General features: G+C 40.4%; 1 protein-coding gene across 1 annotated transcript in view; it reads left to right on the forward strand.

Moving 5' to 3' along the window:
• LOC123671651 (neurotrimin-like) overlaps window positions 1–25,984 on the forward strand; it is a 198,349-nt gene that overhangs the window by 124,839 nt on the left and 47,526 nt on the right. The window contains exon 5 of the mRNA XM_045605612.1: window positions 16,340–16,627. Coding sequence (XP_045461568.1) covers window positions 16,340–16,627 — 288 coding nt within the window. The remainder of the gene's footprint in view (window positions 1–16,339; window positions 16,628–25,984) is intronic.

The raw sequence follows: 25,984 nt of genomic DNA on the forward strand, positions 1-25,984 counted from the left end.
TTTTCAGCTTTGATAAAAAGAAATCTGCGCAGCTGAGCCTTATCGAATGCTCTCAAATAACTATGGTGAGGCCACTATTAGTGGAAGAACGTGCCGAGAGTGGTTTCAACGCTTCAAGAACGGTGAATTTGACGTCAAAGACTAGCATGGAGGTGGAAGAGAGAAGGTTTTCAACGGTTCAGTATTGAAAGCATTACTTGATCGAGACTCGTGTCAAATGCAACAAGAATTGGCAGGCTCGTGACGCAACAAGCCATTTCAAAATGCCTAAAAGTCATGGGAATCATTCAGAACGGCGTTTATTTGCTTGCGAATAGCTTCTTGCAAGATCAAGACAGAAGGGATTTCTGGATCGCATTGTGACTGGAGACGAAAAATGGTTTCATTAAGATAATCACAAGCGCAGGAAATCATGGGGATATCTCGGTCATGCTTCCACGTAGACGGCCAAACTGAATATTCACGGTTTTATGGTCATTCTCAGTATTTGATGGGCTCAGCTCGACGTAGTGTATTATGAGTTGTTGAATCCGACTGAAATAATTAATGTGTTTGAGCCGAGCTTTGAAAAATAAACGGCCGCAATACAACGAAAGACATGATGAAGTGATTTTACAGCATGACAATGCTCGAACCCATGTTACGAAAGTGATCAAGACATTCTTGGAAACGTTGAAATGAGAAGTCCTACCCCACTCGCCGTATCCTCCAGAGGTTACTCATAATTTTGCCCGGTTAGCTCAGTCGGTAGAGCATGAGACTCTTAATCTCAGGGTCGTGGGTTTGTGCCCCACGTTGGGTGCCAAAATTATGTGTAATCTGCGATAACTATCGATTACATTCAAAGAAACCAGGAATATATGACAGTTTCACTGTATCGAGTACACATCCTCGAAGATACGCATTGGCGTACGCCCAGATTTTCATCAACTGTCTTCTTCAGTTGAATATATATAATTTGAAATGTAGCTTGCTACAGATTGCAATTTTTCTTTGGCGCATGAATGAATGAGCGTTTAAAGTTCCTGACTGCAAATCATCTCTGACCTTTTCGTTTTTTCAGAAGTGTTGAGATATTTTCCTTGAATTATAACCCCGAGTGTAAAATTCACAGTGTGTTTGCCCTCAGAAACATTCTCCAAGCATCCCTAATCTCCTAAACTGACGCATACACCACCGGATGTCATTTGCGCCAGGGTTCCGTCTTTGCCGGAGTAGAGGACCAATTAAAGACCAGATTATACAGCCTAGGCTGTGCCTTATTACATGCAAATGTTCTCTGGGGAGGCAGTCGACGCCTTTGTTGCCCATTCTTTCCAACCCAAGTTTTATTATCCTGTTTGAGAATAATGACGCGCACTTTAATAAAAAGCATTCGCGGAAATTATGCCGTCCTTGCCAAGCCAAAGTCCGGGCTTGCTTAATTTCTTAATGGGAAAGTTGAATTCCGGAATGAGGCTCAGATCGATTGGGATTAGTGGATTCTGCAAGTCCGATCCGAGATTTGTTTCATCGAAAATTCTCGAGATGTCTCCGGGGAATCTTTTTCGCAGGACTAAAGTGCCTTGTCTGCTAATTGATACGGCAAGGCTGATTGTTTTAATGAGTTTTCTGGAGTTGACTGAAATTAGGTTGAGACAACCTTCAGTTTGCTTTTCTCTTTTTTTTTCATTTTCAGTAGTGAAACTTAGAGGTAGATGTGGAGTCAAAATACATATATCTATCCAGGGAAAATTTCATCCTTGTTGGATGAAATTTTCCCTGGATAGATATGTAGGATTTCACGTATACCTACTTATGCGTTTCGTCCCTGGCACACACACCGGACTCATCAGTGTGACTTTGGTATAATTGTGTGTGCCGTGTCACAGACGCTTGGGGAATTTATTATTATCGGGAGCCACCGGGACTCGAACCCGGAACCTTGTTGCATCTCGGTGAGTGAGAACACAGTCTTAGCCTCTAGGCCACTGAGTGCTGTGTTTTATTATTGTTGCTATGTGGGCTTTATGAGAAGCCGCCACATGACTCCCTCCCCAGTGACGGAGGAACGAAACTTATGCGTGTTACGAGGTCATCGGTGCAGCTGGGTGATTGCCGCCTAATCAGAGCTGCACCTCGCGGCATCGTGCGGACGGTGAATGCCGCCTATTCAGGTCCGCTATACCGCGGCAGACCAAGAAGCACGTATTGCACGTCATGGGAATGGTCGTCTAGAGTTTCGTTGGAAATTGCAGATATATGGGAGCTATGCATCAACCTTCTGCTTTCCAGGACACATCGTTAAGATGGCCATTCCCATCACGTCGGGCTTGCATGCTGTGACGACGGAAACACGAGGCTCGGCGTGCCATCGGCTCTAGTGTCCGACGGACACCCCAGTAGCCGTAACGTTGAGCGGGGCAATGAGTCGCCTCTGCGCTCCAACGCCGCAGTTTTCCGCCATCACGTCGGGGTCACCAATGTAGGATTTCACGTATGCCTACTTATGCGTTTCGTTCCTGGCACACACACCGGACTCCTCAGTGTGACTTTGGTATAATTGTGTGTGCCGTGTCACAGACGCTTGGGGAATTTATTATTATCGGGAGCCACCGGGACTCGAACCCGGAACCTTGTTGCATCTCGGTGAGTGAGAACACAGTCTTAGCCTCTAGGCCACTGAGTGCTGTGTTTTATTATTGTTGCTATGTGGGCTTTATGAGAAGCCGCCACAGATATATGTATTTTCAATGAGATAATGGAGGATTTTAAAGTGGCTAACAATGTTATACAGGGAGGTCCAACGAAAACTCAACACCTCGATTTCCCAACTTTAAATCGAAAATGTGGAAAATCGCTCGGACCCGTCAATTTCTGATTCGAAGAAGAACAACTTTTCCGCTTTTTTCATCCCAGTTTCTTCAACCCCTAACGGTGAGCACAACCTCTTGATTTTGAAAAGGGATGAGGGGTGTTGCGATGAATCATTTTGAAGATCGTATTGAGTACTATCTGATCCTAAAATTTCGCTTCAAAATATCCATCGACAATGAATTAACAGCGAAAATAGAGAAAGAGGCAATGTGGAATTTATCTCGAGAAGATTATTCATATCCGACCTCAGAGTAATAAACATAGATAGAGGGAGCCTAAGTCGTTTTCAATAAGCAAATTTTGTCCCCCAACAACTATCAAATTTGACATGAAGCGAGCGGTAATGAAAACATATCAGTGATACGATATTTCATTCAATTCGCGAGTTTCTCCACAAAGAACGCACTTCTTATGTACCATAGTGAATCAATGTTTCATATTAACTGAAAATATATTGTGTAAGGGGATTTAGCATTAATAACGAACACGAGGTTTGAAATAAATGTATTCTCCAATGTCTTACATTAAAATGAAAGGTTAGTGCGGTTTAACAAATTGAAACAAAATAAACAGGTATGCGATATGTCCATGAGAGTCTCTTTGAGGTGGCAGTAAACCGTACGTGAAGGACTTCCGGCACAAGTCCTGGTTGTCGAAGACGAAAAGCACTTGGTGTACCTAACGCACTAGGTCTACACGATGATGATGGCGATGGCGACGGCGACGTGTTCCAAGAGTTCCACTGGGGATGCACTTGATAACGAACTTTAGACTCGGACCTGAAGCACTAGGTCTGTACGATGGCGATGGCGATGTGTTCCAAGAGTTCCACTAGGGATGCACTTGATGACGATGGCGATGTGTTCCAAGAGTTCCTCTGGGGATGCACTTGATGACGACGGCGATGGTGACGAGTTACAAGAGTTCCACTGGGGATGCACTTGATAACCGAAAGATTAATTATATTACCAGATTGTTCTAGAGGTTCCCGTTGCAGGATGCCTCTGTGTAACAAAAGTTCCCTGGGGATGCAATTGTTGTATGAGAATCTCAGTAACAAATTAAAGCTTAGTGTATTAGATGTTAGATCGATAACTGTTCATCTTGCCACGTAACACTGATTCACTGGTTATACACGATTTGGTCGCGAACTAGCGAGTATTATATAAACACTGCTGTCGCGGTAGTCCTGCGGATGGCGCTGTGTGGGCTGTATCGTGGGTTGCTGGACGTGTTTGTAGACGTTCGCTGCGTCGTACGGTTGAGATTGGTGTTACAGGCTCCCCCTCTGGCTGCGAAGACGTCTCGGCGAGTAAGCCAGGATCTTCTTCTATCGTCTTCTTGGGTCTGCCTCTTCTTCGGATAGGGTGTGTGGGAACTTCTTTGTTCTCCAAACCTTTGCATGGGGTTAAGTCGGAGGCGTGGTATACACCGATGACTTCATCTGGGTTTTCTTGATTCGTGATGGCATATGATGTGGGACCTCTTCGCTCCTTGATGACATATGGACCATCACGTCGTGGGGCTAGTTTTGATGAAAAGCCATCTGCTTTCTTGCTTAATAGTTTCGTATTTACCCATATTAATGTTCCAGGAACAAGATTGGGAACTGGTCTTCTCTTTTCATTCGCATATTTGTTGCGTCTATCTTGTTCTAATTCTTGGACTTCATGGGCTGTCTTCAGGACTTCTTCAAGTTGTAGTAGCATCGGGGTAACTTCTGGTACAAAGTTTTCGTTCAGTATGATGCTTCTTAGGTCACGATGAACTTCACCTGGGCTTCGTAGTTCTCTTCCAAACGTTAGGAACGCAGGGGTTGAGTTCGTCGCTTGGCATCTCGCTGTGTTCATAGCAAAACGGATGGCTGGTAAGCATTCTGGCCATCTGGTATGTTTTTTCTGTACGTAAATGGAAAGTTGAATCTTCACATCTCTGTTTCTTCTTTCAACTGGGTTTGCCTGAGGGTGGTATACTGGGATGCAGTGGTGTTCCAATCCTAGGCAATGCACTGTTTGCTGCATTACGGCACTTACAAATTGACTACCGTTATCACTGAGTATCCGGCGAGGAGTGCCGTACCGTAGACAAATTTCGTTGATGAATATTTCAGCACACTTTTCAGCTGATGCTATGCGGAGTGGGAATAGCTCTACCCATCTGGTGGCCATGTCTTCAAATATTAAAATCCATTTGTAACGTTGAGTTGATTCAGGTAATGGTCCCATGAGATCGAGTGCCACGATCTCGAATCGTTGTCGAGTGGGTGTTGTCAAAACTAATCCTGCGGGTTTCTGATTATCTATCTTATAACGCTGGCATTCTACGCACTTGGTGATGAAGTTTATCACATCTTTACGCACTTGTGGCCAATAATATTTTTGTATAATACGATTGAGAGTTCGTTCAACTCCATAGTGTCCTGCCTTATTATGGTTTTCATCCAATATATTGTGACGATCTGCTTGTGGTATAACTAATTGAGCTTCGTCTTGGCTTGAATCTCTTCCATAATGATAGAGGACACCTTGAGACATAATATATCCCCTTTGTGACCATTTATGTGCTTTTTCTGCGAGGGTGCCTTCAAGATCTTTGACTATTTCTTGCAGATCTGTATCTTCGATTTGCTCAGATCGCATCTGTGCTGCTCCTTTTCTAGGTATATCTATAGAAATAAGTCCAATTTCCAAATCTTTTTCTTTGTTTTCATCAAGTGGTGGTCTAGATAGGGCATCTGCGACCACATTGGCTCTTCCGGGTCCATATTCTATGGTTAAATTATATGGTTGTATCTGAAGAGACCAACGTGCCAATCTTCCACTTGGAGATTTAAGACTCATTAACCAACGAAGAGGTTGATGATCAGTGATTACAATGGTTTCGGCGTCTTCGATGTAACCTCTGAATTTGCTCAAACCATATACGATAGCGAGGGCTTCTCGTTCGGTAGTGCTGTAATTTCTTTCAGCCGATGATAAAAGTCTGCTGGCGTATTCAATTGGCCTTTCCTCATTTTTGGGTCCTTGCAATAAGACTGCTCCTAGTGCATACTGACTAGCGTCTGTTCTGAGGATGAATGGTAGAGCCGTGTCCACCTGTCGTAGAACGGGCATTGTAACAAGTCTTTCACGTAACGTCTCGAATGCCTTCTGACACTCATTACTCCAGTGCCAAGAAACGTTCTTTTTGGTGAGATTTGTAAGAGGACGGGCTATTTGTGAGAATTCAGCTATGAATTTTCGAAACCACGAGCATGCCTGCAAAAATGATTGCAGTTGCTTTAAATTAGTAGGTCGAGGTCTTTCTCTGATGGCCGCTACTTTATCTGGATTCGCCTTTATTCCTTGCGGTGAAATAATGTGTCCTAGTAGCTTGACCTCTCTGCATCCAAGCTGGCACTTGTCACGATTAAGTCGTAAATTATACTTCGCTAATGTTTGAAATAATTCCTTCATGTCGGTTATGTGCTGCTCTGTACTGACTGATAATAGCACCAAGTCGTCCAAATATGCTAAGACTAGAAGATTTGGGCGTGATCGACGAACTCGGTCTATCATTCGTTGAAAAGAGGCTGATGCATTCTTTAGTCCGAATGGCATTCGTTTGAATCTATATGTTCCAAAAGGAGTAATAAAGGACGTCTTATCTCTATCGTCGGGGTGTACTGGAATCTGCCAATATCCTGCTCGTAGATCTAATGTCGTAATGGCGGTATGACCTCGAGTTTCCTGAAGTAAGTCATCGATGCGTGGTAGAGGGTAGGTGTCTGTTCTTGTAATAGCATTTACTTTTCTATAATCAATGCATATTCTCGTTCCTCCCCCTGGTTTCGGCACCATTACTACAGGTGAGGCCCATGGCGAATCACTTTCTTCGATGACATCCTCTTGTAGCATCTTATCTATCTCTTCTCTCAAGATGGCTGTTTTTTGGGGTGTCAATCGATATGGGGGTGATGCTACTGGCGCATGGTTGCCTACGTCGATTCTGTGCTCGTATCCAGTGCACGGTGTATCTATTTCTCGAAATAGATTTCTATTCTCGATTAGTATCTTATTTATATAATTCCGTTCTCTGGAGCTGAAGTCGGAACATTCTTCATCTCTCAGTAGAAGATCCATATTCTCTTCATCGACGATATCAAGGGTTGATATGTCCATGGTTTCGTCCCACCATGCCTCTACATCATGCACAGCGGCTTCCCACATCCATCTCTGTTGTGAAGGAGAAGGACAGTACATAGGGGATGGTCTATGTTCCTCGATCAATTCTCCTTCTGTCCTGGGTTTGTAGAATCTTTGAGATTCAACATCAACCGATGCTACGACTGAATGAGCTGAATCTTGCGGTGGGTTTATTTTCTTCCCATCTTCTTCAGAAAACCAACTGAATTTTCTATTCGGGTGATCCCTGAAGAACCACGTTCCGCCAGCTATGTCTAGTACTAGTCCTGCATCTTGGAGAAAATTCATCCCTAGTAATGTTCTATTGTCGGGTGAATGGGGTAAAACAATAAAAGATGTTGGAATCTTTTTCCCTTCTAATCTTACTTCTATTCGGCAGGTTAGTATTTTGCCTGTTCTCAATTTTCCATCAGCATATCTGTAATGGGCATTGATTGTTGAGAATGGTACCTTCTTCTGCTGAAGTTTGTGATAGAGCGAGGCTCCGGCAACGCTGATTCGTGCCCCGGTATCTATACACGCTGTTCCAGGTATTCCCAATATATTTAAAGCTAACATGGCTCTATTCCTTATTTGGGTGGGTTGTGCAGCTTGCACTACCTGCGCCATGTGTAATGCACAGAAACCATATGGGTCGCTTGAAGTCGGGTTACAGGTCGGGCAGTTTCTTCTCATAACACCTGGGCGACCGCAACCGTAACAGTTAATGGATCCTGTGTTTTCAGGTGACCTTGTTGGCGTTTCTTTCCTTTCTGTAAATTGCCTTTTCTTTTTCCTGCACTCATCCTCATTATGGCCAGGAAACTTGCAGAATGTGCATTTCTTCCGTTTGTCATTTTCTTTGTTCAGCTTAGAATCTCTGCGATTTTCTCCTAGATCTTCCTCTACTCGTCGTCCTGCAGTTAATAGATCTTGGAAATTCGTCACTTGGTTTCTAGGTACACGACTCCTGATAGAAATATTAATGAGACTATACACTAGGTCTAGTTGGAGTTCTTCTTTTCCATCTACGGCGGTGATTTCAGCTAGAAGCGATCGTTTCTTGTTCAAGAACGCATCCAGAGGTTCTCCTTCTCTTTGAGGTGTGGCGAAAATATCTCTGAATATTTTGTATGCCTCTCTTTTTGGTGCAAACTGTGTTTCGATGGCATCTTTGGCTTCTTTCCAAGTTTTCACCAGAGTTCCTATACCTCTCCACCAGGTGATGGCTTCGCCCGTTAGCACTAAGGGTAAACTGTCTAGTGCTTCTTTGTCGGAGATGCCTTCCACTGATTTGTATAGATCGACCACTTGTAAAAATTCTCGCACTTTTTCTAAATCCTTTTCGCCGCTGTAACGTGCAGTGCAGGCCGCAAAACTTCGCTGACGATTTCTTCCAAAGAGTTGATCCAGCTGCTCCTGTGTGATCTGGATTGCCATTTTTGCACTGAGTCGCGGACTCTGTCGTCGTACTGCCGTTTTGATAAGGACGCGTAAACACTATTCGATGAGAGAAAAAAAAATAGTTTACTGTATCCGACCCCTGTCTCGTTTCCGTGAGTACACGCACTAGCGTTGGGCGCCAATTTGTAAGGGGATTTAGCATTAATAACGAACACGAGGTTTGAAATAAATGTATTCTCCAATGTCTTACATTAAAATGAAAGGTTAGTGCGGTTTAACAAATTGAAACAAAATAAACAGGTATGCGATATGTCCATGAGAGTCTCTTTGAGGTGGCAGTAAACCGTACGTGAAGGACTTCCGGCACAAGTCCTGGTTGTCGAAGACGAAAAGCACTTGGTGTACCTAACGCACTAGGTCTACACGATGATGATGGCGATGGCGACGGCGACGTGTTCCAAGAGTTCCACTGGGGATGCACTTGATAACGAACTTTAGACTCGGACCTGAAGCACTAGGTCTGTACGATGGCGATGGCGATGTGTTCCAAGAGTTCCACTAGGGATGCACTTGATGACGATGGCGATGTGTTCCAAGAGTTCCTCTGGGGATGCACTTGATGACGACGGCGATGGTGACGAGTTACAAGAGTTCCACTGGGGATGCACTTGATAACCGAAAGATTAATTATATTACCAGATTGTTCTAGAGGTTCCCGTTGCAGGATGCCTCTGTGTAACAAAAGTTCCCTGGGGATGCAATTGTTGTATGAGAATCTCAGTAACAAATTAAAGCTTAGTGTATTAGATGTTAGATCGATAACTGTTCATCTTGCCACGTAACACTGATTCACTGGTTATACACGATTTGGTCGCGAACTAGCGAGTATTATATAAACACTGCTGTCGCGGTAGTCCTGCGGATGGCGCTGTGTGGGCTGTATCGTGGGTTGCTGGACGTGTTTGTAGACGTTCGCTGCGTCGTACGGTTGAGATTGGTGTTACAATTGAAATAAATAACTAAATAAATCAAAAATTCGGAAAACAAACTTCAAGTGCGCCAAACGACGTGAAACAACCGATGCCACTAGCAGAGCAAAAGTTAACAAACTTTGGATTTCAGCAGGTAGATACAGAAAAAAATAACTATTCTGCTTATTATAAATTCGACAATTAGAAAAAATATCGGATTCCAACTATTCAAATTTGCATATTCAATCGGTAATCACTCACATAAATATATTTCATTCAATTTAATATACATTCATAGCGATATAGTAAAATTGAGAATTTGAAAATATATCACAATCCGACTACGTAATATAACCATGTTGGGGACATGTTAAAATTGTGTATACTCCCTCTATCTACACTACAGAAAACATAAAAAGAATGTGGGAATTGTAATATGGTCTGCAAATAAATATTCACTTACTTACTCACTAATAACTTGAAAATACAATATCCTACATACAGGGTGGCCATTTGAAAACGAAACAGACGAGATTACAGACGAAATAAAGTTTTTCGATAGAAATGCTCGGACAGGTCGATTTCTGTTTCGAGGGGGACAACTTAAGATGTAGGTTACGGACGCATAGCGCTTCAACCCTTGCTGCTACAACCCCCCCACCCCCAATTTTTGAATAGGGAAGATGGGGGTGAGTGATACCTCAATTTAAAGGTATTTTTATACTGATTTCAGCACAGTAATTGTTTTTTCATTTTATGCATTAGTTCTCGAAATATTCATGCGTTAGTTAGTCAGGAAGGAAGCCACAGTCATGGTTATTTTGAAGCTCAAAATGTCGATTTTTCACAAAACTCTACAAGTGCCATGAAAACACCACTTCATTTTCAAATACTTAGTTAAGAATATTTCGAGAACTAATGCATAAAATGAAAAAACAATTACTGTGCTGAAATCAGTATAAAAATACCTTTAAATTGAGGTATCACTCACCCCATCTTCCCTATTCAAAATTTGGGGGTGAGGGTTGTAGTAGCAAGGGTTGAAGCGCTATGCGTCCGTAACCTACATCTTAAGTTGTCCCCCTCGAAACAGAAATCGACCTGTCCGAGCATTTCTATCGAAAAACTTTATTTCGTCTGTAATCTCGTCTGTTTCGTTTTCAAATGGCCACCCTGTATATCATTATAACTTTGTTTTATGTGTAATGAGCTCATTTATTGATAAACACTCACCAAAAACATGAAAAAAAAATGAACAGGGAGAATGAAAAATGACAACGACGCTTCATAACCTTCTGTTTCCGTGAAGCGTGTGAGAAAACAACTCCAAGCCACAATATGGCAATCTCAAGGCTTTTCTCACGGGTCAGGGCGTCTCGTTTATCACACGCTCGGTTATCAATACCTGACTTTTTCACGCGAAAAAGACCACGCGACGCGCTCACCCTGAATCATTAGGTATAATGGGAGAAAATGGAGGGTGGAAAAGATAGCTCAATTTAGCGAATGGCACTTTGAATCTGAGGAGGAGGAGACGGGCATTTATCTTGTTGATGAGGCAGGACTGCCAACTGGCTTTATTACCTGGAGCGATGAGTCTCATTACGTACAGATGGTCGTGATGGTGTGACCGAAGAAGTTTCCTGCATAATCGAATCAAGGCAGCGTAAACATTCCGATGAGAAGGATGGATTATATCTTGAGAGTGGCTTTGGAAACTTTGAGTATTAATTCTACAGTTTACCGTGAGCGAATGATTACAGTGATTGGAATATCGATTCTCGGCAGGTTTCAACAATCAACTTATAGTTCTAGATGATTTCTCACACGTTCTGTTCGTGCTCATAAATCACAAGGATTTTAAGTCAATGAATAAGGATTGATTGATAAGGTCTTTTCAATCTATAAGGGGTTGAGCTCGTAAGATGGCACTACACATTACACAATACCAATGCGTTCATTCTCCAGAGGGATATTACATTCCTGAGTTACCATTCCTGAACTGCTTTCCTGTAGTATTACTTTCCAAGCTGATTGAATGTTTATGGTCTAGCGAGTGGTACTCTGGATGCTGTTTTTGCAATTCCACTGTCCTGACATTGAAAGCAGTATGGTATCTCAACAATAACCTTTGGTTATGTAGTTCCATTTCTTCAGCGAGATGTGATTTCCCATTGATATACTCTTGAGAAGACTTGAGCGTGGATAGCCCTAAATAAGTGGTCAGATTCCTGATTTGAGTGTTGATGAAGACCGATGGAAATGATCCAGTTAACATTCAGGGGGTTTTTGTTGAATTCTTATAGAGTTATATGAACAAAGGATGGCGCCACAATCAACACAATATCACATTCTGAAGATGTCATCAGAGGTTCCCGAAAAATTAAACGCAAATTCCGAAAATAGGGTTAATGATATTAGATGACAACTTGATTGTCAGTGATTAATCAGTGTTGATTAATTACTATGTGAGGGTTTGAATTGCACCGCCTCCTTAATTTCTATTGTTGTCCCATTGAAATTGTTCTCACCATTGCACCATCTACAGACTCTACAGGGACATCTACAGGGAATTGCTGCAGTGATCCATGCCTGAAGACTCCGAGTATTTTTGTTACCAAATAGCCAACGCCCTTTGTTGGGAGATCTTGAAACATCTGGTAAGGGGTTAGGGATTGCTATGAATTCCACGACTAAATGATATTGAAGACAATGAACAAGGCATCAAATGTATCGCCTGCGTAACCTGAATCTTTCTATGGTCTTGGAATGTAACACTACATGAAACCAGTTCATCAATTAGAGATCCTTCTGAAGAAATATATCAAACTCAAGCGATACTTGGAATTTGCTGTCATTTGCACTATCATTCTAAGCACCTTCCATATCTCATGGACTAATCAACAGATGGAATATCAAGTCAGATATTGAAACAGGTGCCCATATATTGTGTAGAAGTCCTCAATTAACTATCCTAGAAAGAAAACTTTTGGGTAATCTAAATCCTCACGAATTGAACTGTTGAAATGCAAACTTCTTGAGTGCCACAGAACTAGTAACCATATAAATGTAGTTCTAGCCACCTTAAGTCTATACTAATAACCATGTTTATTACTCCATGAATCTATCAGAACCACTACATAAAACTTGGGAATATTGAATGACCTTTGAAGAAAAAATAACATATTTTTAGAAAAATCACTTGTTGGTGTGACTTATCAAAAGTGTAGAACTTTCACGATCCCCACAAAAAAGTTAAACATTTTTTCCACTAAAATAATTTACTCTCTTAAGACCTCAGCAACCTTCAGCACAATCTGAATCACCTAATAAAATCTTGAGCATCAGCATTTTATCCTGAAGAATCCTGTATAGATCAAAAAAAGATGAGAACAAAATGTTTCATTTGGAGGGGTGCGGATATCAGATCCACCAAACGTTTATAGGGGGTGACAAAATTGAAAAGGTCAAATCTTACAATCTCTATAGGGGAAGCTAAATCAGAGAGGAGGCGTTGCCAGGGCTACAAAAATGACGAAACCGGACGGTTTATGGAATCGTTCGACCCTTGCACCGATCACAGAGCGTATCTGACCATAGATATTTCTGTCACGTAGTGGTACAATCAGGGTGAGCTGTTCCCGGTCACAGCCAATTAATAGTGACGATGTGGCAAAGTTCGAATCTGATTTCGTGAATTTCCTGTTTGGGGTCCAAGGGGACTGGAGGGATCGGGGACCGCTTCCTGATCGCATTATCTGCTGGGATGTTGACTGGGAATGGACCTTGGCCTCGTTACCGGGAAGGTAGGGAGAGAACTGAGATGTAGACGTATTTTTGGAACGTTTGTATTATTTAATTGATTCAGTGCTTACTTGGTGGAAAATCATATTGATTTGGTGAAAAAATAAATTAAATGTAAACACTTACTACTTTCCACAGATTTCAATTATTTTCGACAATTGTTTCGCCGTCTAAGCGGCTTCATCAAGGTTAAATTGCAAAGTGTAAACCTTGTAACCTTGATGAAGCCGCTTAGACGGCGGAAATAATTAAAGTCCCCGGTTTGATGCACAGATGGCGGTGCTAGTATTAAATCCATATGATTTTTAGTTAATACCAACCTTCAAACGATACGTGTCAAACTTTGACAGCAGTCTGAACATTAGTTTGTAAGATATTGCGTTGTGAGTGTAGCTACTTTTGTTATTCGAAAAAAGATGGAAAAAAAAGAATTTCGTGTGCTGATTAAATATTGCTTTTTGAAGGGAAAAAATACAGTTGAAGCATAATCTTGATGAAGAGTTTCCGGGGTCTGCACCAGAAAAATCTACCATCATTGATTGGTATGCTAAGTTTGAACGTGGTGAAATGAGCACCGAAGACGGCGAACGCAGTGGACGCCCAAAAGAGGCTCTCACCAACGAAAAAATCAAAAAAGTTCACAAAATAATTTTGAATGACCGTAAAGTGAAGTTGATCGGGATAGCAAACATTATGAAGATATCAGCTGAACGTGTACATCATATCATTCACGAATATTTGTACATGAGAAAGCTGTGTGCAAAATGGGTGCCGCGCGAGCTCACAATCGATCAAAAGCAACAACGTGTTAATGAGTCTTAGCAGTGTTCGGAGCTGTTTAAGTGCAATAAACCTGAATTTTTGCATCGATATATGACAACGGATGAAACATGGCTCCATTATTTCATTCCGAAGTCCAATCAACAGTCAGCTGAGTGGACTGCACACGATGAATCAAATCCAAAGCGAGAAAAAACACAACAGTCAGCTGACAAGTTTATGGCATTAATATTCTGGGATGCGCAAGGTATAATATTCATTGATTACATACAGAAGGGCCAGACCATCAACAGCGATTATTATATAGCGTATTGGATCGTTCAAAAGATGAAATCGTTAAAAAACTGCCCCATTTGCAGAAAAAAAGGTATTGTTTCATCAAGACAATGCGCTGTGTCACAAATCAATGAAAACATTGGCAAAATTGCATGAATTGGGCTTCGAATTGCTTCTGCATCCACCGTAGTCGCCAGATCTGGCCCCCGGCGACTTTTTCCTGTTCTCAGACCTCAAAAGAATGCTCGCTGGAAAGAAATTTAGTGCCAATGAAGAAGTAATCGCCGAAACTGAGGCCTATTTTGAAGCCAAAGACAAATCGTACCACAAAAAGGGTATAGAAAAGTTGGCAGATCTCTATAATCGCTGTATCGCCATCGAAGCCAACTATGTGGAATTATAAAATCGAATTTTAACAAACAAATGTATTTTACTATGGAAGACCGAGGACTTTTCAATTGACCTGTTAAGTTGCATTTTAACGACTTTCTTTCCACCCTGTATTTTCTAGCAAAGGCTCCGAAAGTCTCTCCGTCATATTTCATCATTTTGAAAGCCACAGATCTCCTTCCCATTCAACTGGATGCAATGTGGCGCAACGTACTTTCCTTCCTTTGTGTCCATAATCTTTGTCGTGCAACGTCGAATAAGCTCAGAGACCACCATACTGAGATTCGGCTTCTACGATTCTTTTATATTTCCCAGGGCTTATAAGTTATTTGATTGTTGGCTTGATACGAAGTGCTCTAACAGATGCGCTGGAAACTTATTGTTAACAATGAACCCAAGTTGGAATTCGAAGGAATGTAGCTCATGATAGTGGTAGTTTGACCTGATAGGGGGGAAAACGTGATATGGATAGAGGTTTTGGAATAACCTCATATGAAATGTCTGTCTCTATATATCCAAATAATAGTATGTTATTTCATTATGAGAAGAATAATAATTTTCTTATTCAAAACAATGTTTCAGACTTCCCATAACCAGTAATTTTTCTTGAAGATTTCGAGAAGAAATTGCAAAATTCAAAATGGTTATGATGGCAACACTGTGAATTATTTTTGGTATTCCTTATGTCATTTGTTTTCAGTATATTGTAACGGGTGTTTTTTTTTGAGGTATATAACTTTAAGTTGGCATTACTGTTCAAGATGGCAACCGATTTAACAGCTGTTAAGTGATTTGTTGTCAGTTTGGTTTGGCAATTCATCATTAATAGACTCACGCCTGAACAATGGTTACAAATAGTGCAATTTTATTTCGAAAATAATGGTTCTGTGCGGAATACGTATCGCGCACTACGTCCATTTTATTTTGTTTAGCGATAAAGCGCACTTATGGTTGAATGGCTACGTCAACAACTAAAACTGCCGCATTTGGAGTGAAGCTAATTCTCAAGTGTATGTCGAAACACCGTTACATCCAGAAAAACTGACTGTTTGGTGCGCTTTATGGGCTGGTGGAATCATTGGTCCGTACTTCTTCAAAAACGATGATGGCCAGAACGTTACAGTCAATGGTGATCGGTATAAAGCCATGAGTACTAATTAATTCATTCCCGAATTGAACAACCTTGATATCCAGGAGCTGTGGTTCCAACAAGACGGCGCAACATGTCACATAGCTCTTGCCACAATCGATTTATTGAAAGACACGTTTGGTGACCGCCTAATTTCACGTTTTGGACCTGTGAATTAGACTCCAAGATCTTGTGATTTAACACATCTAGACTATTTTCTGTGGGGCTTTGTAAAGTCATTGGTCTATGCGGATAAGCCACAAACCCTTGACCATTTGGAAGACAACATTCGCCGTGTTATTGCCGATATACGGCCACAAATGTTGAAAAAAGTCATCGAAAATTGGACGTCCAGCTTGGACTACATCCGAGCCAGCCGTGGCGGTCATATGCCAGAAATCATATTTAAAATGTAATGCCACAAGATTATCTTGCGGATGAATAAAATTCATGTCTATCGAATAATCCATCGTTGTTTTATTGCAATTTAATGTTCTATAGCTCTAAAAAAAACAGCCCTTACAAGATCATTCTCCCCAATGCTCAATGAATTATTCTTGTTGCAGAAGCTTCAGCGGCCATCCAAGGTGCTCCGGACCTCTACCTGAGGGCTGGTTCTGTACTACGTCTGGTGTGTACCCTGCAGCACTCCACGGAACCACCTGCCTACGTCTTCTGGTACCATGAACAACGCATGATCAACTACGATCCGGGAGTCGAGGTCAAGGAAAGTAGAGCCTCCAGCGTGCTCCAGGTGCAGGGGGCGGACAAGAGCCACAACGGCAACTATACCTGCAGCCCCTCCAACACGGTGCCTGCCTCCATCATCGTGCACGTGCTGAATGCGACAGCAGGTGAGAATTGGGGGTTTTGAGCGCTCGTTCCCCAAAAAAACTTTTTCGATTAGGTCTGGCTCACTGACAACAAATTCGTGGTCAAATTCAGCTGTATGAATTTATATACATTTCAACGTATGATACGAAGGCAAAAACTCTGTCTCCCCGTTTAGATGAAGTGATTCTTTTGTGTATTTCTTTACAGAATAAGCTGACATATTTAAATTGAAGGCTTTCTCTTCATCCAAATGAAATCTTCTCCATCCTTTCTCTTCACTTACAGTTGCAACCTTATAATTAAATCCTAAAACAAAAAAGAAAAAAAATAGAAATGAGTAATAAATGTAATAGATTCTATTACATTGATTTGAAGAGAGCGACTCATTCTGAAAGAGAATCTGAAACTGAATGGATAGCTTGAAAACTACCATGAAATTTATAAATTGGTCGAGTATGTATTCACCAAGTGGTCAATAGTTTTTTCTACACCACAATGCCATTTGAAGAGCATACTATTACTACGACAATGACCAATCCTTAATTTAAAATACACCAAATTTTCCTAGGAAGCTTGAAACCTAGAAATTTGTCTGAAGGATCAACGATTAGACTTTTGTCGAAGAACTCCATTCCGAACGCCAAATTTCCTTATCACTTTCATTAAATTGAAGGAAGGTATTAATCCATGAAGGTTTGCGTTAAAAAAAAAATGGAGTTGACATTTTGAAAGTTGAAATAACGATTTCAAAGGTATGTGCACAATTCCAAAATCACATCATCAGACCCAAAAATTTCAAGACGACTATTGGAATGTTTGATACTGGATGATTCAAAACTTCATATCAAGATTTCTGGGACGAATTTTCAATTCAAAATAAAACCCAAATCATTTTGATCAAATTCCTTCATAAATCACAGGTTTTCCAATAGGAATCATAAAATATGAAATGAGTATTATTTTTGACACTTCTTATGTCATTTGTGTTCAGTAGGTTATGCCATATAAACCTCAAAAGATAAACGCTTCAAAACTTTCAGAAATTGTTGAACTGTTTCATTCAAAATCATTGGTCATTTGTTAATTCTTCTTCTTGTTCAGCCTTCTTTCATTCAGTGTCGGACATAGGTAACTTTCAGTTTTTTCCATGCTTCTCTGTCTTTTGCTGTTTGCTGTTCTCATTCATTCGTTAATACTGAGAGAAATTCAAGAAGAATTGATGTGGTTTCAATAGGAAAGTGACACCTGCCACACAGTCACATAAATATACGATTCAACTAATTATCTCAAGAAATGGTCCAGTGAGTTATCTTCCCTGGTCATGTGATCCAACACCTTGTGATGCCCTTCTGTGGGGATATGTCAAGTCATAAATTTCTGCTGATAATCCAACAACAAATCCAGAAATTTTCGGAAATAAAACTCCCGAGAATCGGTAAAATAGGAGTCCTGATAATGGGGTCTCTAGTATTTTTGAAAGTATATTGTGTATTTTCTCAACATCGAAATGAAAAAAAATGATTATCCGTTCTCTCCAACAATCATTTTCACAAAAACAAATCGTACATATGTATTTGCCAACCCCGTACCTCTATCTATCAACGCAAAATCTCTCAAAATTGGGGTAAATACAGAAAACAATTCTGCCCTCAATTTATCCTGACAAAGCTGGCAAACTACGTGAAAATTCTCTGGTGAAAATATAACAGAACCAGGTGGCGTTCACGTGATAGCGCCACAGACGTTCGGAATTGAAGAAAATGAAATATAATTGCGTGGAAATCCCCGTTTTATCCGTAACTTCGTCACTGTGGGTGGCAGATTGTGATTGGGACCACCCTGGAGGCGGGAATTACCCCGCCACTGTTTATTTATAACTTCAATTCGAGCCAAAACCACAGCCCTCATGATATTTTAACGCAACACGAACAATTCGTTATTTAAATTCTACAAGAAGGTGTATGTTCATCATCTCATGTAACACCTCACTCAGTAAGTTACGGGCCCAATCAGTTATAACATATTTTTTCTTAAAATTAGAATTTTTTGTTAACATAGACATCTTCAAGAGAAATAGGCTTCAACCTCCGCAATCTCTCCTTCATTAGAGCTAAATTTTTACCCCTGGAGCATTCTTTGGAGATCTGCAAAAAGCTAGTAATCGCTAGGAACCAGATCTGAAGAATAAGCTTGATGGTCAAGCAGATGGAAGCACAGTTCGTACTATTTTACCATCGTTTTCATCAATTTCTGATAGAGAGTATTGAATTGGTGGAAAATAATTTTTGTCTTTCTCATTTGAAGACGTTGAGGACAGTCCAATAGCATTATTTAATATACACTTCTAATGACTTCACCTTTGCCAATGGACAATATACCATGCACGTCCTAAAATATGAATGATATAACCTTGCTGAATGATATTTATTATTTCGGTCGCATTGAACAGCTTTCACTGACTGCTTCCCATTCAATTAATGCTCTTTTTGACTATAGAGTGAAATGAAGAATCCATGTATCATCCACTGAAGCCTTGATGCCGAGCAGACGTTTGGCTGCTTTGACTTGGGGATGTAACCCAAAAATACTGCGATGGATGTACGTCATGATTGTGACGGTGATAATAATCTATGGGGCAATAGTCTGGAAGTCAGAACAGAACGAAGCTGTTATACAATACAAAGGTTAGCTTGTGTTTGTATCACTGGAGCTATGCGAACGTGCTCAACTAGGTTATTGGAGAACATTACAGATCTCACACCTCTTCATCTATAGTGACAGAGAGAGTGGCCTATAAGATTATCTAGGGAATATACCATCAATGAGGGAATTAGGAATAAGAAAGCCTGGTCTTCCTTGACTAATTACATACCATCAGCGAACCTTCCCAGTGATGGAATGATAAAGAAAATTGTCATCGAAAAAACCTTCATTACTATACTAAGTAGAAAAGAAGATTGGTAAAAGGAGTCCACAAATCCCAGTTCTTGAAAAGAATACCACGAGGATAACAGGTGCTGGAGTATTCAGTACTGGTACCAAATGCTCAATATCGCTAGGCCGCTGTCTAAGTGTCTTTCAGGCAGAGATACTCGCAATAGAAAGATGTGTAGAAATTAACCTCGCAAGAAACTATCAGAAAAATGATATGGCGATATATTATGACAGTCACTGCAATCAAAGCACTGAGCCCACATAACATCGATTCCTATAATGTTATTGGAGTGCCGAAGAAAACTCAATGAAATAGGCAAGAATAACAAGGTCTTTTTAATCTGGGTTCCTGGCCACTTGGGAATTAGAGGGAATGAAGAGGCTAATACACTTTCCAGAAAAGGAGCACAAACTGCTTTCATCGGCTCGGAACCTTTCTGTGTTGTAGACAAATGTACCTACAAAAAAGAGTGTCAGGAGAAGAAAGAAACCGAAAGGGAAATACTCTGGCGGAATCTTCCTGGTTAGGATCACTCCAGAAAGTTTCTTCGAAACTTGGACTCTACGAAATCCAAGAAGTATCTGGATCTTAGTAAAAATATGCTACACCTCTTTACTGGATTCCTCACAGGGCATTGTCTCCTTAGGAAACACTTCAGGAGAATGGGTCTAACAGAAAAAGATATGCGCAGATTCTGTGGGGGGGGGAGGAAGAAACTCGCCATCGCTAGCCAAGGCAAACCTGCTTTGGACACGAAACTTGTAGAAGTGAGGAATTAGCCTCCTTGAAGCCATCCCAGATTTTGGAGTACATTAGAACTCTGGAACTGTGAGGCGAGCTGTAAATCACGTTTTGGAGAGAATAGCTCTGATGTGGGGCACAATAGACCATCAGGTCGCAGTGAAACGAAACCTCATCAATTAAATCTAAATCTAATCTAATCATTCACTGAACAAATCGATTCAAAATATCCTGTTCATTTTGTTCAAACAGCTCCAAACAGCATTCGGAATCGTCGAAGTGTTGTTGCTTTTGAAAATTGAAAATTATTTTTGTCTAATGTTGAATCTAGTCATTTCATTAATGTTTGTGATTGCAATATTCAAGTTGATTGAGGAATTTGTTGATCAGCATGAAAGCAATCGGGACAATATTTCAAAATAACACGATACAAATTATTTGCACGTAATTGCAATTTGATAACGTGACAGTGCTTCGATTTAGGAAATTCATGTTTATTTGTCTATTATAATTATGGATTAATATTTCATTGGAATACATGAATTCAAACCCTTAATGCGGGGTTGAAATAATTTATCGAATGATATAGTATAGAGCAATCGAAAATTATCAGTTTTGTGAAACTGCTTTCATACTATCATTAAGCAGCCCCCACACCTAGGCATTAAACTTCGATTTCCAACACTAGAAGCAATGATTGTTTCTATTATCGAAATAATAGATCTATATCATAGCTGCATGAATTTCGTGGAATATAATCCTTATTCAATATTCTGTAATGATTCCTTAATGGAATATTGACATAAACTTGTTGAACTTGTCAACCCATAAAAATGAAACTACCATATACGGGGTGATTAGTTTTCCATAAACGTCTAATAGGCCATCCCGGTGAATCATTGCGACAATGATGCACTAGTATGGATCTCCGAATGATCCTCATCAATTGATCTGTAAATTTAGATTATTATAGTTCTAACAGCAAAATTGCTCTGTCAGTTCTATCCTCTTAATATTGTATGCGAAAAATACACTTCTTTTTAGACATTCTTACTTTTTTTTTAATCAACATCCGAACATTTCTCGCAATTATATTATCAGAAACAAGAACCCCTATGTTAAAGCCCCCACATCATAAAAGTTAAAAGATACAGCTCGATATAAACATCAAATAAAATTTCCCGAACCTCTCTATGACAGATCCTACTTCCAATCAAAGGTAAAGGAATCGTTATCTTACGAAATCTGAACCGTATATGGGAAAGTTGAGAGCTCGTACCAGAAACCAATCAGCCAACTGCGATCCCTTCGAATCCTATGCAAATCTGCTCGTTATCTACGATTTGATCTCCAAGATCGCCAGTATCCTACCACTACAGGAGTTCACATATCTATATCGATCTCGGTCTGTAGGTGTATTTGTTCTGGATTCGAATGATGTAACAGCACCGTCGTAAGAAGAAGTTTTAGTTGCAAACTAGAACAACCTCGAATGAAATGACACTTCAGCATCCACTTTCAACAATTCGTATCAATAGTGGCATCAGAACGATCAAAAATTCATGCAAAATATCGAAGAGAAATACTGCAGTCAACGGTTACTGACTCGGCTGTGTGATGGTTAAGTATCGACTATCTCCCCGATCTCGGCTGAAATGTAGCAATGAAAAGTTAACCACTATCGTAAGAGAGAGGATTATTTCTGGAATGTGAGTTGATTGGCTGACGAAAGAGGAGAAATGATACAAGATAACCAAAGTACTGCTCTAGAGATTCGAATCTCTATTGAATGTTCGTTGAATGTACCATGACAATTTTTGGTGTGTGAAATCTTCACTACCTTATCACTCAAATGAAAAACAAATGAACCAGCAAAAAATGTTTCTTGTTCGGAAAAATAGGAATACAGATGTATTCGAAGTGAATCAGTTTGCAGCGAATAACGTGAGTTGTAATATTGAAATTATTTCGTGGAAAATGCTGGTATATGCAATTTCCCAATTTGACTGGGCAAAAATAGTATATAAGTAGCCCTACATCAAGAAGCTTTGTCGAACCATCAGATGATGGATAGTGGACCTTCTCCTGGAAACCAGCAGAATTGCCTGGTCTACCCAGAGTAACATCTGCAGGGAAAGACCATTTATATCGCAAATTTTACTCGAAGGAATCGAACGGTATCAGTAACAGCCCTTCGAAATAATTTTTTAAGACCTATAGACGGTTAGTTTCAACCAGTACCATAGGGACACGGTTGCATTCCTCAAATTTAAGGACAAGAAGACCTACAAGAGTACCTCGGCCAACACCTGGACATAGAGCTACCTATTGGCAATGGGCAGAACAACACCAAGAGTGATTTTTACCACAGTGGCGCAACGTACTTGTTTCGGACGAGTCCCGATTCGGTTTACAAAGTGATAGTAGACGGTAAAGTGTTTGGAGAAGTCCAAGCAGACTAGAGCGACTCAATTTCACCTGGGAAGTTGTGCCCTTTCAAGGCGGATCAATGATGTGCTGGGGGGGTATAATGTTCGGTCGCCGTACCCCTCTTATTATCGTTAATCGAACAATGACTGGTGCCATCTAAGTAGAATATATCATTGAACCAATCATTGGTCTTCTGCACAACGAATTTGAGGATAATTTCATTTATCAGGATGATAACGCCTCACCACACCGCACACAAAGGGTTCAAAACATTCTTCAACAGAACAATATCCAGAGAATGATCTGGCCAGCAAACTCACCAGACATGAATCCAATTGTGCACATATGGGATTACTTAGGGAGAGCAATATCCAATCACCAAAACCAATCTTCAAATTTTCAGGAATTGAGTGTAGCCCTTCAGGAAGAATGGAACGATATGCCTGAAAATTTCATTAATGACTTGATTCGTGGGATGCCTAGGCGTATTGGGCAATTGATTGAAAGGAAAGGTGGTTATACAGACTATTGAATTTGGATTCAGTTGTGGAATAACTATGATTAATCAAAAATAAATAAACGATAAATTTAGATTTTTTCTCATTTTTCCTATTTTGTCTTATTCTGCATGAAGCCAAGGGTAACAAACAAAGATTTATTATCAAATATATAAATAAATGGAGAAAAAGATTCATCTCATTTCGAGAACATTTATTATTTATTTCATGAGAAACCTAGGAGGGCCAAGACTTTTGACGATGTGTGTTTACCCTGCCAAAGTGAATTCTCTGAAATTACGATCCTGTTTACCGCTCCATCTACACCTCATATTGTCCACATTGTGTCGACCAAAGAACGCAATTTCTCCGTCAGTAATCGTGGAAAGATGTCTCCTAGATACGTTTTCACCGTTCTCTCCTTTGTACCATCAACTTTAAAAAGACTAGTTTACTTCGTTGAATCGACTTGTGACTTGCAGCAAAGCTCTCACCTCTCATTTTAACACAACTACAGAGCTCATTCAGGGTTGTGCATTTGGAATAATGAAATATTACGAGAGCGCGGTTACGTTATGTTAAAATCGAGGTTTCCATATATTTCTGTACTTCTCACAATATATGTATATTGTAAATGCATGAGGTTTTAAAAGGAAAACCATGCTCCAGTTTATGCTAGAAGAACGATAGGACCAAAATTTATTCACTATTCGTAGCCAACTAGTTTTGTCGTATGGTTATTCAACCAAGGTTATTTTGGGTTGGATCATGCGTAGAATCGATAATCAGAGCTTTTTAGAGTACGAATAATCCTCTTAGTGGAATTGAATTACCTTTCTCAATTTACTACCAGAGTGTAACGGAATTTGACTATTTTTAATGGATCGATATTCTCAGAGAAGGAGTTTGGGAGTTCCACCTTTTTATCCAGAAGATTTGCAAAATATTATTTCAATATTTCCTCACATACCTGCTTTCTTGACCTAGAAAATATTGATTGAGATATGTCCATCTATCTATGTGAGGGAATCCTTTGCAAGTTTTTTAGTTCTAGCTCACTCTGTAGGCTCGTAAGGTCTCAATACTTGATAATAATGAAATACTTGCTCTCAAGATAACCCTCCTTCTTTGAGCTTACTTGAACCTATTTCAGATGCCAAATACTATACTTGAAATATTGGAGAAATAGCTAATAAAATTTTGATACTAATGACGATCGTGAATCCATTTGATTCAAACCTGAGAGCCAAATCTTTCGAATCTTTCTACTGGACAACATTAAGTAGACTGATGAATCAAAATCAGGACAATTGGTTAAGAGGTATATGGGCTCACATTGATGCTATCCAAGCCGTTGTTACAGCGCCAACTTAATCAATGGAAAGTCAAGTCAAGCCCTGGAATTTGGTATCATATAGCCAAAGCACATAGAATTACGGTTATACGAAGGAACTTGTCAACAAGAGTGACTCTATTAATGGCAATGGGCAAGATAGAAAATGCAACCTCAAGACAAGGTGTGAATTGAACGGAAAATATTGTGCTGAAATCTCCCAGGGATGGATTATTCCAACAAATTTTTTTAGGAACAATAACACTGGAAGATCAAGCTGCACCTTGTTACAAGAATCCTTAAAGGGCATTGCCTTCTCAGAAATCAAGTAATGAGAAGGTCTGTAGCAAGAAGGAAGAAACTTCTGATAACTAGGCCACAAAATACCTATCTTTCGAAAACCCATTTCAAGAAGTTAGTGTAAAAGTGAGGATGTAAGCTCTTGAAGTCATCTTAGGTTCTAGAGTCAATTAGAATTATGTTGCTGGGAGGTGGATAGACAAAGTTCCAAATACAGGAGTGCTCTACCCATTCGGGTAAAGAGAGGGAAATACTGAACAAGGTAAAAATTTGGAAGTTGGAATATCTGACTCATGTGCTTAGAGAGAAGAAATATACCTCAATGCAGATAGTGATACAGGGAAGGGGTAACATCGAAAGAAGAAGAATCTCCTGGTTGAACTACTTGAGACAATGATACAAGAGCAGTTCTGTTGAGTTGTTTAGAGCTGTAGTGTCGAAGATGAAGGTAGCCATTTTGATACCCAACCTTCTGAGAGGAGATGGCACCTGAAGAAAAAAAAGGTGAGATGTAGATGTTGCTGTTATGGGTGGCACAAAAGACCTTGAATTCTCGATACAAAATAACCTCTCACACAAGAATCAGTTATCAGATAGAACAGGAATCCACCAAATTACTGTATCCCACACAACAAAACCTTTCCGCCAACAACCCCAAATATTTCGATGAATCATCATCCCATAGCCTTCCCAGATCCCCCTAATCCATCCCAAAACAACCCGATCGCCATATCCTCTTCGGCGGTAAAATCCAAAGCTCCCATTCGCATTCAGATCGGCCCGCCAGCTTATTCAATATCCATCTCGCATTCCCGTCCCAACCCTTTTTTTTTCCAGTTCTCATCGCTGCTATCCATCATAAATAATTGATTCCGATCCACCCCCTCAGCACGGCTCTGAACGAAACAAGCTTTCAGCGATATTTGCATCGACATACGAATGCTCGCCTTATGAGCGCCATAAACAAAGGGGTTTGGGGAGGTTTTCAAGGCCGAAAAACGTATTGCCGGTATCATCCCTTCTTTATCCCGGGGTTTTCGGGCGCCGATTTTATGTCACGGGGTTGAACAGTTGGGGTTCCTTTGGGTTGGAAGGGGGAATATATCAGTCTTTTCAGTTGGCGTGGGAGTAAGTGGATTTG

Source organism: Harmonia axyridis, chromosome 1 (assembly GCF_914767665.1).
Source record: "Harmonia axyridis chromosome 1, icHarAxyr1.1, whole genome shotgun sequence".
NCBI classification, from domain to species: domain Eukaryota; kingdom Metazoa; phylum Arthropoda; class Insecta; order Coleoptera; family Coccinellidae; genus Harmonia; species Harmonia axyridis.